The sequence below is a fragment of the Schistocerca nitens genome, unplaced genomic scaffold (genome assembly GCF_023898315.1).
Source record: "Schistocerca nitens isolate TAMUIC-IGC-003100 unplaced genomic scaffold, iqSchNite1.1 HiC_scaffold_466, whole genome shotgun sequence".
NCBI classification, from domain to species: Eukaryota; Metazoa; Arthropoda; class Insecta; order Orthoptera; family Acrididae; genus Schistocerca; species Schistocerca nitens.
In genome coordinates, this window is record NW_026045999.1 from 1,663,142 (window position 1) to 1,681,958 (window position 18,817).

At 43.1% G+C, this 18,817-nt stretch overlaps 1 protein-coding gene across 1 annotated transcript in view; it reads left to right on the forward strand.

Moving 5' to 3' along the window:
* Window positions 1–18,817, forward strand: part of LOC126232193 (period circadian protein-like) — a 169,700-nt gene that overhangs the window by 136,794 nt on the left and 14,089 nt on the right. The window contains exons 19-22 of the mRNA XM_049942490.1: window positions 6,410–6,880; window positions 10,356–10,541; window positions 14,218–14,286; window positions 16,436–16,558. Of these exons, the coding sequence (XP_049798447.1) occupies window positions 6,410–6,880; window positions 10,356–10,541; window positions 14,218–14,286; window positions 16,436–16,558 (849 nt within the window). The remainder of the gene's footprint in view (window positions 1–6,409; window positions 6,881–10,355; window positions 10,542–14,217; window positions 14,287–16,435; window positions 16,559–18,817) is intronic.

The window sequence follows — 18,817 nt, forward strand, 5'->3', positions numbered from 1 at the left end:
TCTGCGAGCAGAGTGAGGACGGGCGTTATCGTGCAAAAAAACGATACCGGAAGTCAGCATACCACGGCGTTTGTTCTGTATAGCCCGTCGTAACTTTTTTATTGTTTCACAGTACACGTCTCGATTAATGGTCGTACCACGTTCCACGAATTCAACCGACAACACCCCTTTGGCATCCCAAAACACCGTTGCCATCAGTTTTCTGGCAGAAAAATCTTGCGAGGCTTTTCTCGGTTTGGTAGGCGAATTTGAATGTGCCCACATCTTTGATTGTTCTTTTGTCTCAGGGTTCACGTACTTAATCCAGGTTTCGTCACCGGTCACGATTCTGTTTAACAACGGTTCTCCTTCGTCCTCATAACGTGACAGAAAGTCTAATGCAGAGGCCATTCTTTGAGTTTTGTGGTGGTCGGTAAGAATTTTGGGCACCCGTCGTGCACAGAACTTACGGTAACCCAATCTTGCTGTCACTATCTCGTACAAGAGAGTCTTAGAAATCTGTGGAAAACCAGTAGACAACTCCGACATTGAGAAACGTCGATTTTCACGAACTTTTGCATCAACTGTCTGAACGAGTTCGTCAGTCACCAATGATGGTCTACCACTCCTCTCTTCATCACGAACGTTTTCTCGTCCACTTTTAAATAAACGTACCCATTCATGGACAACTCCTTCACTCGTAACTCTCAGTCCGTACACGGCACAAAGCTCACGACGAATAGCTGCTGCAGAATATCCTTTGGCTGTAAAAAACCTTATGACAGCACGCACTTCACATTTGGCGGGGTTTTCTATTGCAGCACACATTTCAAACTGCCACAAAAACTAAACTAGCGCAGGTACGACGTTCACTCGACCACGGCTTGATGCCGACTGACCTGTTGAGTGCGTGAACGCACAGATGGCGTCACTACTCCACCCACAACCCGCACTGTGACCAATTGGAGGTTACTTTCTGAACCGCCCTCGTACATTTATAATGGCAGGTGACACATGTGATTCGTAAGTTGTAGCTTTCAGTGCATAGAAATGTGCATATGTGATGCTTTGACATTCAGTAGTGAAGTGACCGCATGACAGTTCTCGGGTATGATCTTCAAATGTTCAGTTGTTTAAATTCTTGCCAGTGTCCTTTTTTCTCTGAGACTTCCGAGGCACCACCAACCCGCGGCACAAGAGTACGAGTGAGTCTCCCCAGTGCAGTTTCTGTCACGTCTTACCGATTTCCGGAGTTGGTGGGTTGTGCACCCCACGTGCACGTACATTAAGTCAAAGTGTGCTCAGTGCGGTGCCCCACACTTAGACTACCTAAAGTAAGCTTTCAGTTTCCACAAACATCTTTTGGTCGACCTAAGAGGATAAAAGTGTTGCATGTCATTTAGTAAAAATCCATCTTACATCGCGTCACAGAATTTCGTTGTCCACCAGTCAACTGACAGTGATCAAAGTCTGCGTTTAACACTGCCGACTCACTCGAGAAATTACGTTCGTAGAGTGTCGGGAAGAAATATTGATAGGAAGGGTGTGGGTGCCGAGTTGTGAATCTGGTTATTTTTGGGTACATCCCTGTAGACAAGGGGACTGCAGCTGGGGTCTGGCCGGCACCCAACGACAGGGTGTGAGGTTCCCGTAACTCCCGCATTGACATAATACGCTTTCACGAATCTGTAGTTTTGAACAATTTTAAATGAGTGATGTTGCAAGTTCAGTACTGTTGCAGGTGCCACCGTAATAACGTAACTGGCGAGCACAGTTAGTTGGCGTGAAAAGTGGCAGGTGCCGTATGCACTTGCGAGTGTTGCGTGTTCTGCAGTCATTGTTGCCCTTCGATATATGTGAAACAAAGTGCTGAATTGTGTAGCACCAGTTAATAACTACTTCATTGAAGTTTAGTGGCATAGAGGGACTGAAGTTTCTTTGTGTTTATTGCAGAGCAGAAAGGACCAGGAGTAGACATCAGTTGTTAACTTAGGTGTGTACTTCAGAGTTTTAAAAAGTAGGAACCTGCAACCTATAGGAAGCATTAATTAATCCCTCCCACATGGTGCATGCAGCAGACAAATACGGTATTGTAACTTCACAATTGAGTTCTCTGTAGCAGTATTATCATTGACTACCACTAGTTTATATACACTGTTATGCATCCAACCAATTACAGTTGTAATGATTCTATCACTTGACATCAACTGCCTTTCTCTGTGATCTGCCAATGGTCTACGACTGAACACTGTCACAGTAACGTTTTAATAATTATTTGAACGCACAGGGTGTATTCTTTTGAAAGAACAGACACCACACAGATCCAGCAGCTGTGAAACACTACACGTAAATCGAAGCGGGATCATTGGAATCAGCTGCAGTGTGGCGTTAAGTGGAATCGGCAGCTGTGAACGAAAATGTGTACCGGACTGGGATTCGAACCCGGGATCTCCTGCTTACTAGGCAGGTGCGTTAACCACTGCGCCATTTGGGACACAGCGTTATCGCAACTGCACGGACTGTCTCGGTACGCCTCACAGCCGACCCACACTACCGTCGAGTGGTACCTATTCGCACTTCGTGTCCGTTATACAGGGACTGCGGATAGGTAGGTGGTGTTTGTGGGAATCTGAATCGGCCACGAGGCATGCCGAGATAGAACAGGCACTGTGCATTCAAATAATTGATAAGCCTGGCTGGGCAATGGATCCACACCGAGCGAGGTGGCGCAGTGGTTAGCACACTGTACTCGCATTCGGGAGGACGACGGTTGAATCCCGTGTCCGGCCATCCTGATTTAGGTTTTCCGTGATGTCCCTAAATCGTTTCAGGGAAATGCCGGGATGGTTCCTTTGAAAGGGGACGGCCAATTTCCTTCCCAATCCTTCCCTAACCCGAGCTTGCGCTCCGTCTCTAATGACCTCGTTGTCGACGGGACGTTAAACACTACCCACCACCACCACCACCACCAATGGATCCACTTCCTTCAGTGCGAATGCACAAATACGTCCGACATCCTGTGGGATCTCTAAATAGCGAACAGGAGTATAATGGACAGGCACTGTGGATATGTGGCGCTCGGCCGTGAGGTGTACCGAGATAGTTCGTGCAGTTGTGATAACACTGTGTTTCCGATCGCGCAGTGGTTACTGCACCTGCCTAGTAAGCAGGAGTTTCTGGGTTCGAATTCCGGTCCGGCACACATTTTCATTCATCACTGCTGATTCTGCTTATTGTCCCACTGCAGCTCATATTAGTGATCCCATTTCAATTTACATGTACTTTCTTATAAGTCTCTGTTAAGTCACCTATATGGCATTGACCTCAAATTCAATTGATATTCTGCAGTACTGTAGCTGCTCACTCGTGAAAGAAAGCCCTATTGTGATGGGCTACATCTGAAGATTTACTGGGTTCTTGTGTTTATATATAGTGAAAAAAGAGGGAGACGCGCATTAGCGGAATTAAGTCGAGGACGGTGTCAGGGTGTGAGGATGTTTTGGTGGGCAAGTTGCCATCCCTGGAGGACGGGGAAACTAATTTTGAATTGGGGGAGTTGAGTAGTGCATGTGACACAGTAGTGGCAGGCACCAAAGTTCCTCAAGTCGTACTGCAGAATGTTCTCGGCGGCTGGCTGCCAGACATGCCTAGTCGGGCAGTTGTTCTGTGCTCATTCGTATGCTCAGCCAGTGTAGTGATGGTCGTGCCTATACAGGGCGTTACTAAAAGGTACGGCCAAACTTTCAGGGAACATTCCTCACACACAAATAAAAAAAAAGATGTTATGTGGACATGTGTCCGGAAATGCTTAATTTCCATGTTAGAGTTCATTTTAGTTTCTTCAGTATGTTCTTCCACCTATGCTCAATGGAGCATGTTATCATGATTTCATACGGGATACTCTACCTGTGCTGCTAGAACATGTGCCTTTACAAGTACGACACACCATGTGGTTCCTGCACGATGGAGCTCCTGCACATTTGAGTCGAAGTGTTCGTACGCTTCTCAACAACAGATTTGGTGACCGACGGATTGGTAGAGGCGGACCAATTCCGTGGCCTCCACGCTCTCCTGACCTCAACCCTCTCGATTTTCATTTATGGGGGCATTTGAAAGCTCTCGTCTGCGCAACCCCGGTACCAAATGTAGAGACTCTTCGTGCTCGTATTGTGGACGGCTGTGATACGATGCGCCATTCTCCAGGGCTGCATCAGCGCATCAGGGATTCCGTGCGACGGAGGGTGGATGCACGTATCCTCGCTAACGGAGGACATTTTGAACATTTCCTGTAACAAAGTGTTTGAAGTCACGCTGGTACGTTCTGTTGCTGTGTGTTTCCATTCCACGATTAATGTGATTTGAAGAGAAGTAATAAAATGAGCTCTAACATGGAAAGTAAGCGTTTCCGGACACTTGTCCACATAACATATTTTCTTTCTTTGTGTGTGAGGAATGTTTCCTGAAAGTTTGGCCGTACCTTTTTGTAACACCCTGTATAAAGTGTTGTGCAGTGAACAGAGCACGTGTGGTTTGACGTGTCCTCTGCCCGTGCAATTGTAGGATTTAGTAGTGTCGAGGCTCGAGTAGGTGGTAGTGGGAGGGCGAGTGGGCCAAGTTTTATAGTGAGGACGATTGCACGGGTAGGAACCTTGTGGTTGGGCTAATGGTTTGGGAATGTGATAGGGTTTGCCCAGGCTGTTATCTATGATGGCCGGCATGGTGTAGGGAGGATGTTGGAGAGACAGTATCCCATTTCAGGCTGAACTTGGGGTACAGGTTACTACTTTCTTAGCACCACTCACAGATTAGACCTTAGACCTGTTACGACTGACCCTTTTCTGCTTACGAGGAGTGATCTGTGATCGTGGGGCGTGCAATCGACACGTCACTGAGCCCTCCAGCTGTTACTGCCAGTAGACGAATCCTCACGCTGCCGTCCTTTAATACTCGAGCAGCTTCTTATTCGGCCTGACGAGGCCATTTCAGACCTCCCTAGCTCAGAAAATATCTGAACCCGAGTCCTTTCACACCAAAGGCAACGACGCAAACAAATTGGCTGCGGAGGTGATACTTATAAAGCACGGCCATCAATTAACAGCTGATGTTTATACTTACAAGGGAACCTCCCCATCGCACCCCCCTCAGAGTTAGTTATAATTTGGCACAGTGGATAGGCCTTGAAAAACTGAACACAGATCAATCGAGAAAACAGGAAGAAGTTGTGTGGAACTATGAAAAAAATAAGCAAAATATACAAACTGAGTAGTCTCTGTGCAAGATAGGCAACATCAAGGATGATGTGAGCACAAGAGTGCCGTGGTCCCGTGGTTAGCGTGAGCAGCTCTGGAGCCAGAGGTCCTTGGTTTGAGTCTTCCCTCGAGCGAAAGTTTACTTACTTTATTTTTGCAAAGTTATGATCTGTCCATTCGTTTATTGACGTCTCTGTTCACTGTAATAAGTTTAGTGTCCGTGTTTTGCAACTGCACCGCAAAACCGTGCGATTAGTAGACGAAAGGATGTGCCTCTCCAATGGGAACCGAAAACATTTGATCGCAAGGTCATAGGTCAACCGATTCCTCCACAGGAAAACACGTCTGATATATTATATACGACACTGGTGACGGCATGTGCGTCACATGACAGGAATATGTCGTCGACCCACCTAACTTGCAGACTTGGCGAATGGGTAAAAGGATTCTTGTACCTTGCCTGATTTAGGTTTTCTTGTAGATGTGATAATAACTCCCAAAAAAGTGATGAAAACATAAGAGTGTGTCACATAAACTGCAAGAAATGAATGCAACAGTTTCACAGTCGCACAGTTTTCTCTGTGCTCTGCCAAAACATATGTTTTTAATGTTTTAAAATTTTTCCGTGTGTAGACCGTCAAATCCTGTATATGTCCAAGCAAATCTCAACAGTCCTGGAATTTTGGAGAGCAAAGTTGATTATGTGTGGGTGCCTGAACTGTGATAATTGTCTGAAAATAAAAAATTGTACTTTTCACTCGAGGGAAGACTTGAACCAAGGACCTCTAGTTCCGCAGCTGCTCACGCTAACCACGGGACCACGGCACTCCTGAGCTCACATTATCCTAAATGTTGCCTATCTTGCGCATGGACTACTCAGTTTGTATATTTTGTGTATTTTTTCATAGTTCCACACAACTTCTTTCTGTTTTTTCGATTGATCTGTGTTCAGTTTTTCAAGGCCTATCTGCTGTGCTAACTTATAACCAAATCTGAGGGGGGTGCGATGGGGAGGTTCCCTTGTTAGTTATATGCAGTCTGCCCCCTTGAAGTAATTACTTAAGGGTGCCACAGCATTTGACATTTAAGTCCGTACACGTCACAGGGCACAACACGCGACACGCGAGCACTCGTCGGACTGCTACCTGCGGTGCCGACGCACTTTTGCAGACTGACTGCACTTGTCAGTGGCGCCGTTAAAATGGTGTCCGCAACAGTGCCTAACTTTCAATACTGTTCATTTTCAATTTTCGAAAACTGCGGGTACACAAAATCGTATTACGGCAGTGCGGGAATTACGAGAACGTCACAGGGGCCGGCCGCGCCTCCCGTTTTGCCGCACACGCACGCTCTCGCTCTCGCCCTCACTCGAATTGCCGCGTTTTGCTGTGCCACCACCACCGCAGCCGCTGACTGTCTCTTCTGCCGAGAAGCTGACGGGAGCAGCCAGGAGCGGAGTGTCGGCGTCGGTGCCGCTGCCGGAGTCGGCCTGCCAGCAGAGCTCCGTCGGGCAGCAGCACCAAAACCAGCACCGACAGCACCACCAGTCGTACCAGCACCAGCCACTGCCGCGGCCCGCCTCCTGCGCCACTTCCGTCAAAGTGGAGCCCGGCTCCAGTGCAGCCTCTGTCGCAGCTTCCGTGCTGAACAGGGTGAGTCCGGTTTAGTATCGGCAAGTGCCTGTCTACGGCTCCTCCGCCTCGTTGAGATGTTTATGTTTTCCCATCTCCGCATTGCAAATGTTTTGCATGAAATGCCCAGTCGGTGCACTGTTGTTTTCACGTCAATTCTACCAACATTGAGAGTTGTTTACCGCATTTACTCGAATCTAAGCCGCACTTTTTTCCGGTTTTTGTAATACAAAAACCTGCCTGCGGCTTAGAATCGAGTGAAAAGTAAGCGGAAGTTCTGAAAAATGTTGATAAGTGCTGCCACAACTAACTTCTGCCGTCGAATATATGTAGCGCTACAATGGCATGCTTTGCAGGCATAAAGATAAATGCTGGCGCCAAAACCTCTGCGTCAGTAAATAAATTTAAAAAAGAAGGTGGAAGACGAGCTTTTTTTCTCCGCCCCGAGTTTCACCCACTGCATTTTCATACATTACCTAACGAAGTAAATACAAATTCCGTATTGTTCGTCTTCGAATGTAGCAGCATTTCAATGTACTACGAAAAACCGACTGGCAAGACTGTTTGGGATGTTTGTCAATATGGCCAACTCTACGTTCTGAAATTTTTCCTACCTGTGAGAAGAGATGGTTGGTAATAGGAACTTTTATGAATTGTGAATCACATGCAGTATTCTTTTCACCATAAGAATAATACGAATATAAACATTTTGCCACGTATTCTTTCGTGTTTGCTGCTATCTCATTTAAATCCTGTCTGCCTAATTAACTACGAAACTAGAGTGAGACAGCAGCAATCGCGGAAGAATATACATATCGTGTCATGTTTATATTCGTATTATTCTTATGCCGAATAGTGATACAGTAAGAAATGAAGCACGGCAATTGACTAGATTTTTAAATCTAAGATGACTCTAATTTCTGTGCAGAATGTAATGTACTAAAGAGGCGCCTGCAAAGATTTTCAAACGGAAAAAAATTTTCACTAAACTCATGCATTTTCAGCTTAGAGTGACGTAAACACCTGTAACAAAGAGAACGGCGCTTATCAGATCAAAGAAAAATAAGCAATCAATTCAAACCAGACGAAGCACGTGAAAAAGGAAGGGTACCCGTATAAATACGGACGGAGCGCCTGACGCATAGCAGTGGCTACCTGGTAAAGCTTAACTGCTAAGCTTAAGACTCGAACCAAACTACTGTAGCTGTATCGTCATTCATTCGACCTAAATTGTGTCTCATATTACAATGGACCAACTTTGTTTCGATTTGGAGGTGCGGCCTAAAACTTTTCTTTACCCTTGAATCTCGAGTCGCAAATTTCAGGTGCAACTTAGATTCGGGAAATTTTTTTTCCCTCGATTTCGAGTCTCATTTTTCAGGTGCGGCTTAGATTCGAGTGCGGCATAGATTGGAGTAAATACGGTAGTTTTTGGGGTTTTGTAAAATTCCCGGATTCGTCTCGTCACTGTGCAGCCTGTGAAAAGAATTGCTGAAGACTCCCAAATAAATCCCAAAGTACAGTGCAGTTTTAACACCGATATATTTCCAGGACTCTGGTGTCCGAGCCTAGTGAACTGTACCGGTTACGTCACGTTTACCAAAAGTTGACATCAAACGACACAGAGTTCACAACAATCGACAAAAGAGTGAACCTACAATACATTTGCTCCCAACCCTAGCCAAAAAACGAGTGCTCCGAGGCGCCTTGGTGACCTGTATTTATACTTTTGTTAACAATTACGTACAATGAAAATTACGATTTTATCTAAAATCACAATTAAAAGTTAAACCGAATATGAGATACACATTGCTAAAAATTTCCAGTCTCAGTGCTGAACGAGGTGAACCTATTTTCAACTTAGTTACGAGTTAATATAACATTTTCTGACTAATTATGTTACAGGTAACAATTACATTTCTAAATTTGTTTATAACAAATCAACTAGTGCCTGAATTTTAGTGCAAACATATATCGGAGATTCAATTGACGTGCTTTATTTATATGTTCTATTTAATTTGCTGTAGTAATTTTATAATGATAGGTTTACTGGTACATCCTGACCATGTGCTACATTTCTTTCGATTAGTTACAATATTAATTTCACATTTATATTGTGTTTCTCACATAAGAACAATGTTAATCAGCAAAGCATCGTTTTTGAATTCTATGTATACTGAAATAGTAGTTATTTTTGTATGTAATTTGGAAGCAGGTCACTTTACAATTGGACAATTAGGACTGGTGTTTATCTTTAATGCTCTCCGAGAGGTTCTGATAGGTAGCAATGAGATACAATAATATTTCAGCCTGTCTACAGTTCCTTTCAGTGCACAGTGAGCACATTGTTTAAAGTCACTACCTCCACCCTGCTGCTACACATTGTACCAGAACGAATATGACCACAGATCTGTGTGTGAAACGGCACAATTGCACCTACAGAAGTTGAAACATTCAATCGTATGTGTGCTTCCGAGTTGGGATAACATCTGTTGCTGTGCACTTTGTGGCACCTGCAACGTGCTGACGAAGTGATTTCGAGAAGAAAGGAGGTCAAATATGGCAACTTACCAAGTGTTACCGGTATGAAATGAGCGTTAAGATACAAATGAGTCTCGGTCCGGTACACAGTTTTAATCTGCCAGGAAGTTTTATATCAGCGCACACTCCGCTGTAGAGTGAAAATTTCATTCTAGAAACATCCCCCAGGCTGTGACTAAGCCATGTCTCCGCAATATCCTTTCTTTCAGGAGTGCTAGTTCTGCAGGGTTCGCGGGAGAGTTTCTGTTAAGTTTGGAAGGTAGGAGACGAGATACCGGCAGAAGTAAAGCTGTGAGGACAGGTCGTGAGTCGTGCTTGGGTAGCTCAATTGGTAGAGCACTTGCTCGCGATAGGCAAAGGTCCCGAGTTCGAGTCTCGGCCTGGCACACAGTTTTAATCTGCCAGGAAGTTTCATATCAGCGTACACTCCGTTGCAGAGTGAAAATCTCATTCTGGATTTCCACGATTCTTTCCCTCGGGTCGAACAGACCTGAGACCATTCGTGGCACCCTTGTCTGTTCACGTCCAGTATCCCTTGTTACTCCTACTGTGTACAGGTACCACACACTTGAGCAGTGTTCTAAGGTGGAACACACGAATGATTTATAAGCTTCAAACTGACTGCATTTCCCTAGTATCGTACCAGTGAACCGAAGTGAGCCAACTGCTTTACCTATGACTGGCCCTAGGGATTGTTCCATTTCACATGCTTACAAAAGTGTTACATTTGTAAGAGTTGACTGATTACTATTGTGATTCACTGATATTGTAGTTCCAGATTACCACTTTTCTACATTCTGTGGAGTGCGCAATTTTCAATTTATGTACACTTAATGCAAGTTGTCAGTCTTTGTACCGAGTTGAAATCTTAATGTGATCTTACTCGATACCTGTAGAGCTTTTTTCAGGAATAATTCACTACGGCGAGTGTAACACGTGTCCGCATTCTGTGCAGGGCGCGTCAGACGGCTCACAGAAATGCTGCCGCACATCGGGCGAGGAGGAGACGGAAGCGGAGGACAGCGGCTCGGGGTCCGGGCTGCGGGGGCGGGGGCAGTCGAGTTCCTCCTACACCTACTCCTTCCTGCGCTCCGACGGCGACAGCTGTCGCGATGCGGACGGGGCCGCCACAGGGGCGGAGGTACGCAACTGACGTGACGTAAATTGATGAGCCAAAACATTATGACCTCTTGCCTAATAGTCGTCAGTCCATCTTCGGAATGTAATGCAGCAGCGATTTTGTGTGCCACGGATTCGACAAATACTTTAACAGAGGCGGCGCCATTTGTGCCATTAGGAAAGACTAGGGAGTCGCATAGGGTGGCAGAGGGCGGAAATATGTGGTGTTTCAAAAAGAATGACCTGATTTCACAACTCCATATTTATCGATAAAAACATGCTACAAACACCGGATGAATAGCAAAATACTCACAAAATATTAAAGTTTTAGCTATGCAAATACAAATGCTCTGTGTCGACTAGCTGCAGCACAATTGACACTTAGATGATAGCCACGTTCGTCATAAACTTTATATAATGGAGCTGCTTTTACAGAAGTTATGGCAGCTGTTATTTTGATCTTCAGTACTTCTATGTCATCGTCACAAGAAGAAAATTGCACGGGGTCATGTCTGGCAGTCTTGGGGGCCGAGAATGCAGAGCAGTGTCTCGGGGTCCCACACACTCTACCCGGCGTTGAGGCAGAGTGTCATTGGGAAGCTGATGTGCAATGTTGTGCAATGTGGTGGAGTTCCAGCCTGTTGGAAAATGAAGTCACCAGAGTCCTCCTGTAGTTGTGGATAATTCTAATTGTGCAGCATCTGAAGGTAGCTCATTCCAGTCACAGCTTTTTCCTGAAAAAAGAAGAGTTCATACTCTTACCTTTGCACAAGTATCTTGCCTTCAAATTGGCAATACCAATGACAAATGGTTTTGGGTGCAAGCAGATCAGTGCCAAACACTGACAAAAAGCACACTGGCTGGTAATAGTCACTGATTCACTCTTTGCAAACGTACAAAACACCTTCTGTTGACTGCATGCCATCTTACTTCTGACTGACGCAAACTGAGAAGATACATTGACTGACATCTAACAGCAATTGAATGAACTCTAGGCCATGCCCATTCAAACAGCACACAATTCCTTGCTGGCGCGTTCCATGTTTCGTAACTATTGCCATCCAAAATCAGGTTTTTTTTTTTTTTTTGAAAAATCCCTGTATTTAATTTCAGATCAAACAGTGAAAAAAATGAGCCCCTAATTCATTTATTTTGGGAAATTCCAAAAATTGAGGACAAAAAGTAAGAAACTGAGGACAGGACAAAGCATGAAAATTGAGGACTGTCCCCAGAAAATGGTGATGTCTGGTCACCTTAATTCAACGATTAAAAGTGTAATAGGAAATTGGTATTGTCATGCCGTTGGTGATGGTGGTGAGGAGGGGGGTCATACCGGGGTGACCAAAGGTAGTAAACAAAGAGGGAGAGTCATTTTTCAATTCTTGCCTAGGGCTGCAAAATACATAGCGATGACCCCGTCCGGAGATACGTGCCACCAGATGTCTGCATAGAGATCACAGAATTCCCGTAAGTTGTGAGTGAGTGGTTTATGTCTCCCTTTCATTGTTTTTGTAAAATGTTAAAAGCTGGCCCCCATAGCTTTGTATTTGCAGTTTGGATTAGATTTGTTCTCGTTGGAATGCACAACATCCCCAACATCTTTGTGTTATCTTCAATTCTGCATCCGTTGATGTCAAAATTTCTTTCAGTTCGTGCAGCTCCTTCAGTAGATAGCTTCAACAGCCTGCAAAACTAATACATACATTTTTCAATAATTTTTTTCACATTTTCTGTGACTTTTTGATCACTTGGTGTGGTCCCCCTGTTCCGCATGGTGCTCATCTTTCAAAATGACAGCACTGCTACAGTACAGGTTGCACTTTGGTGTGTGACTAATGTTTCACATTATTGACAATTCTGTGAAAGTGTTTATTCTGAATGCCAGCAATGTAGTTGTAGTGAAGATGTCTTCAAGATAGCTGTACTTTGACTGAAGCAAATATGTACAGAATAAAAACTGAAAATTTCATTTTATAAAGTGATAATTATGGCCTTTCGAGGTAAATACCCAGTAAAGCGAAAATATTAATTAGCAGTGAAGTTATTGAACAGCTTTCAGCGGCAAAATGCGTGCTTGGAAACTGAAACATTTCGAGATCAAATCCCACAATGGAAATTTTCGATCTGCCCTTAATCGAGCGTTCTCCTCTTAATGATGTGAGGAGCCACCAATAGCAAAAGTGGTTCAGAGATCACATTAGACTGTAGGTCCTCTTTCTCCAGTTGAATAACTGGATTAGGTTAGGGACCCACAATTTGGTAAAGTAGCATCCAAGTTAAAGGTAGCAGTTATTATTATTGAACAGGTATCACATTCTAAATACCTCGGCTGCAACACGACTTATGCTTATCGTAATAGTACAGATGAAAAACTGCTCAAATTTCGAGCATTGTGTGGAACAATAAACAGAAACAGGCACAGTTTCCAAACCACAGTCCTATGTTGACAATGTAGGGATACCATTACTGTTGTATGAAAGTGAGAGGTAGATTAATTAAAGGAAAGGTGACAGCAGAATACAAGCAGGAGAGATGAGATTCTTGAGGAGAGTGAAAGGCAGCACAAGAAGATATTTCATTAAAAAATGAAGATGTTTGAAATGAGTTGTAATGTACATGCTATTAATGAGGAAGCAATTGAATACAGAGATATGACGATAGGATGAGTGATGAAACACTACACAAGAAAGTGCTAAACTGGAACCTGAAAGGAAGGAGAGACAGAGGTCAGACAAGGAAATGACGGACATATACTTTGTGAAAATGAAACTGGCTGATGTCTAATCCCACACGTAAAACGATGATGATGATGATGTGTTTGTGAAGCACGTGTATTTTATCCCAAATGGTTGAGTGGATGAGCAAATTTTCAGCTATTACTCATTAGTGATTGCTTTTCCCCTGTGTAACCTCAACCCTAACTTGCAATTTTGCTCCTTTTGAACAGGCGTAAAAATGGTTAAGGACACAGTTTTTTTGACCACAAAAATATGTATTTAATACTCTTGAATTTGTTATGAGTTTCAGTTGTGTAAGACTCATTCATACTGAGTCCATCTGACACCTCTGCAACTTTACCTGCATTGAAAAAGTGGACAAATATTGACAGTTTAGGTAAAAATATAGGTCTGTTACTGGTAGCAGTGCGTGGGATGCTATTAAGACTTAAGTCTGTGGGCAGATGTTGATTCATACGTGAAGGTGAAAAGGAATGGAACAGTTTACGAAAAGAGCTCTTAAATCCCTGGCCTCAGACTAGACAGTGTTTCAGGAAATAGTCATGGCAACGGCTTTGCCACATTGTATACACAAATTCCCGTCAGATCACTGAAGTTAAGCACTCACGGGCATGGCCGGAATTTGGATGGGTGACCATCCGGGCTTTCATGCCACTGTTGCTATTTTCTGGGGTGCATTCAGCCTCGTGATGCCAATTGAGGAGCTACCGGACTGAATAATAGCAGCTCCGGTCAAAGAAAGCCATCGTAACAACCGGAAGTGTCATAATGAGGGATTACAGCAAATTTAGTGATCATATATATATGTAAAGCATTATCAATATATCTAAAAATGTATATTGCCACAGAATCGGAAAAGCTTTATTGCAATTTAATGTTTATTGATAATAATAATAATTATTATTATTATTTATATTATTGTGAGAGGCAATACTAATTGTGTTGTTTTCCTTATCGCAGGACATGCTTTGGGAGAGAATGGATAATGGCTCGTCTGAGGGAACATCGAAGCGGAGACCTATCCTGAAGGTATGTGCAGTTAGTCTTCTGCTATAGGGACTGTTAAGGCAATGTCTTGTAACAGCACCAGCTTTAATTTTATTCTCTGTGATTTGCTAATACAAGCAAATGTATCTATAAATTTCACGTTGAAACACAAAAATAACTGTTTGGAATCACAAAATGTCCTTAGAGTGCTTTGGCTCTTACAGTATCTGCATTTGTGTTTTTGTGGGGTTTCTTGTATCAGTGTGGCAATGTAAAATAGCTGCAGATGCTACAGAATACAAACATTATCAACCAATAAACCAAACATCTTCGGCTTGTTGAAATAGACTGTCCGATCGAAAGCATCTCGACACCCGTATGTAATGTGGAATTAACCACTAGAAGTCACGAGATGTGGTCCTGCCAGTATAAAAGTACTTTTTTCTCAGTAGAAAAGTGATAATAGTAGATTGGGTCAGTCAGTAGAACTCAGGGACTCCAAATGTGTGTCAGTCGTTGGATGTCACCTGAGTTAGAAATTCATCATAGACATTTTAACCCTTCTAAACTTGCCCAAGTAGACTCTCGGTGAGGTGATTGTGGAGGAACAACCACAGATAAACTGAGACCAGGTAAACCCCATGTACTGATGGACACCGATTGTCGAGCATTGCAGAGGACGGTTGTAAAAAATCAAAAACTTTTGTAGTCTGGGCAGCCACTTCCACAGTGTATCATCTTGAGAAGTGAAATGGCTTCAGCTGTAAAATCCTTTTACTCTTAGGCACTACCAGTTTCACAGCACTTACAGCTGAAAATCTGTATATTGAGTGGTAAAACTATCATGCAGAAAACTAATTAATTCCGAATATGAGACAAATCACGCTGTACAGTACGGCAATCCATCGTAAGGGTTTGGCTTTGGTCGACGCCTCGATAAAGTGCCATCGTGTGTGGTGCCAATAGTGAAGTACAAAGGAGGTGGTGTTACAAGGTGGGGGTGTTTTTTGTGGTTAGGTGCATTCACCATATTGCGCTTAAGAAAAAGCAGAAGGCTACGAAGAGATTTTGCAGAGTGTTGTCCTGCATACAGTAGAGGAACAGTAGAGTTGATGAATGTTAGCATAGGCATGACGACGCACACTGTCTTAAAGCAGCGTACGTGGGGCAACGGTTTGTGGATGACGACATTTCAAAAAATGGACTGACCTGTCCAGAGTGCCAATCCCGTGGAACAATTACTTAATTTTTTCAGTGTAGCATACTTTATATGGAGACTTTTTTGCTTTCAGAATGCTTGACAATGACTGCGTGTCAAAATTGCAGTCACAGTAAATAACATTTTTAACAGCCAAATGCTGAATGACTTAATTAAAAAAGGATTGAGATAAGTTAGGATTTCGACTTTGCTCCGGCCACAGTGTCTGACGTCACTACCTTTTCTGACTTCAGGTGTTGAGAAAGCGTGGGCTGCCATTCTTCCACTGACATACAGACACCTCATTGAAAGTTCAGAGTTCAAACTACCACAGTGGTGAAGGGTGGGCGCATGCCCAATAACTGTCTGTGTACTTCTGATCAGAGAGTGTACAATGTTTTTAAATTGAGTTACATTCATCATATATTAAAATGATATCAACAGAAACTGGTTGGGAATCACAAACATGCAGTGTAATGAATATGTTGTGACAAATGAAAATTTGTGTCATACTGCCACTCGGGCCCAGGGATCCCCTACTTTTCAAATGCAGCTGCCCCAACCATTTTTTTTTATATGTACACAAATGGCTCTGTATTCCCACAGGTTGTATAATTACACTACTTAAAAAGAAATAATATGCAGTTGGCTAAAAAAAGAACTATGATACAGTACCTATAGGTGCTTCTTTGTGGTCTACTTTCTGTAGTTTAGCACGAGAATTTCCACAAGATCATAGAACTTTTTACCTGCTAGTTATTTTTAGAAAATTGGCACACTTTCCACTGTGTTTTTTGGTCTTATGTTACTGACTGACCCTCTTTGTTTTTCTTCACACTTATAGTATTTGAAAGTCATTGCCTAGACGTCAATTTCCTAAAGCGGTACTTTGTAATTTCACAACATTGTGTCCCTGACAGGGCTCCTACTCACTGTATAGGTAGCAACACTTCCAGTAGCTTTGCTGCATTGGACATTTCCTTCTGCCTACAGGATCCACCATGGCTGGAGAATGTGGAGGTGACCCCGGACCTGATGTTCAGGTACCAGGTGTCTGAACGCGAGTTGAACGCTGTGCTGAAGGATGACCTGCAGAAGTTGCGTGCCATCTCACAGGTGAGGACACGTTCCGTACGTAATACATAATCTTATGTGCACCACATAGACGAGAGCTTTCCGACTATTGGAGTTCACATTGGTTACTTAAAAGTGTCATTCTAATCTGAGAATGTCGAACAATGCCAGGGAAGTCATTGTCCTGTATAGGATGTTTTTATTTTTGAAATAATAGTTTGTTTCATAATTTTTTGCTGTTAGCTAATTTTGCCTCCGTACCTGGTAATGAAACAGATGAGAAAAGTTACAGCAGCTTCAAGAATAGAAAACTAAAGCCAGACATAAATATATAAATTTCTTACACACCTCCGGCACAGTAAAAGAACTGTGGTCACGTATCTTATTTACGACACATTAGTTTGGAGGAACACTCTGTAACGGTATCTGTGATAAAGGTTGCTTAAGAATATGCACCATTACTTATCTTTATATGGTGGCCCTGCACAGCAGTGTCTCATTAGAACCATGCTTAGCCCTTGGAAGACTTGTACTCTGCTCCTTTGCAGCTATTTACACCGAAAGGAAAAAAAAAATATCTACTCTAATTACAAAATGACATCATCAACCTTACACATTGATTGTCTCGTATTTGTTTCATTAGGTGTACAGATCACAATTACTTCGTAACTTGGAGCAGATACAGTATAAATTAAATATAACATCCATATTGAAGGCTCAATGAGATGTAAGCAGCATTTCATTTTAGAGCTTCCTTTGTTCATTACTGTTTGTATTTTTGGAGAGCGTGTCTGCTCCTTGGCAGTCAAGACACTGCCAAACCGTGACGTCGTCACATAGGAGGCCCTGCCCACAGCAAGTGAAGATGTTTACTTGCCATTGTACCTTGCCGATTACTTGAATTGCACACCTCTCTGTTCAACTCTGAATTTAACTGATGACAGGAGAAAATATAAAAATGCAGTAAATGAAGCAGGCAAAAAGGAATACAAACGTCTCAAAAATGAGATCGACAGGAAGTGCAAAATGGCTGAGCAGGGATGGCTAGAGGACAAATGTAAGGATGTAGAGGCTTACCTCACTAGGGGTAAGATAGATACTGCCTACAGGAAAATTAAAGAGACCTTTGGAGAAAAGAGAACCACTTGTATGAATATCAAGGGCTCAGATGGAAACCCAGTTCTAAGCAAAGAAGGGAAAGCAGAAAGGTGGAAGGAGTATATAGAGGGACTATACAAGGGCGATGTTCTTGAGGACAATATTATGGAAATGGAAGAGGATGTAGATGAAGAGGAAATGGGACATATGATACTGCGTGAAGAATTTGATAGAGCACTGAAAGACCTAAGTCGAAACAAGTCCATTCGAACTACTGACAGCCTTGGGAGAGCAAGTCCTGACAAAACTCTACCATCTGGTGAGCAAAATGTATGAGACAGGTGAAATACCCTCGGACTTCAAGAAGAATATAATAATTCCAATCCCAAAGAAAGCAGGCATTGACAGATGTGAAAATTACTGAACTGTCACTTTAATATGTCACGGCTGTAAAATAGTAACGCGAATTCTGTACAGACGAATGGAAAAACTGGTAGAAGCCGACCTCGGGGAAGATCAGTTTGGATTCCGTAGAAATAAGGGAACACGTGAGGCAATACTGACCCTATGACTTATCTTAGAAGCTAGATTAAGAAAAGCCAAACCTATGTTTCTAGCATCTGGTGACTTGGAGAAAGCTTTTGACAATGTTGACTGGAATAATCTCTTTCAAATTCTGAAGGCGGTAGGGGCAAAATACAGGGAGCGAAAGGCTATTTACAATTTGTACAGAAACAGATGGCAGTTATAAGAGTCGAGGGGCATGAAAGGGAAGCAGTCGTTGGGAAGGGATTGAGACAGGGTTGTAGCCTCTCCCTAATGTTATTCAATCTGTATATTGAGCAAGCAGTAAAGGAAACAAAAGAAAAATTCGGAGTAGGTATTAAAATCGATGGAGAAGAAATAAAAACTTTGAGGTTTGCCGATGACATTGTAATTCTGTCACAGACAGCAAAGGACTTGGAAGAGCAGTTGAACGGAATGGACAATGTCTTGAAAGGAGGATATAAGATGAACATCAACAAAAGCAAAACGAGGATAATGGAATGTAGTCGAATTAAATCGGGTGATGCTGAGGGAATTAGATTAGGAAATGAGACACTTAAAGTAGTAAAGGAGTTTTGCTATTTGGGGAGCAAAGTAACTGATGATGGTTGAAGTAGAGAGGATATAAAATGTAGACTGGCAATGGCAAGGAAAGCG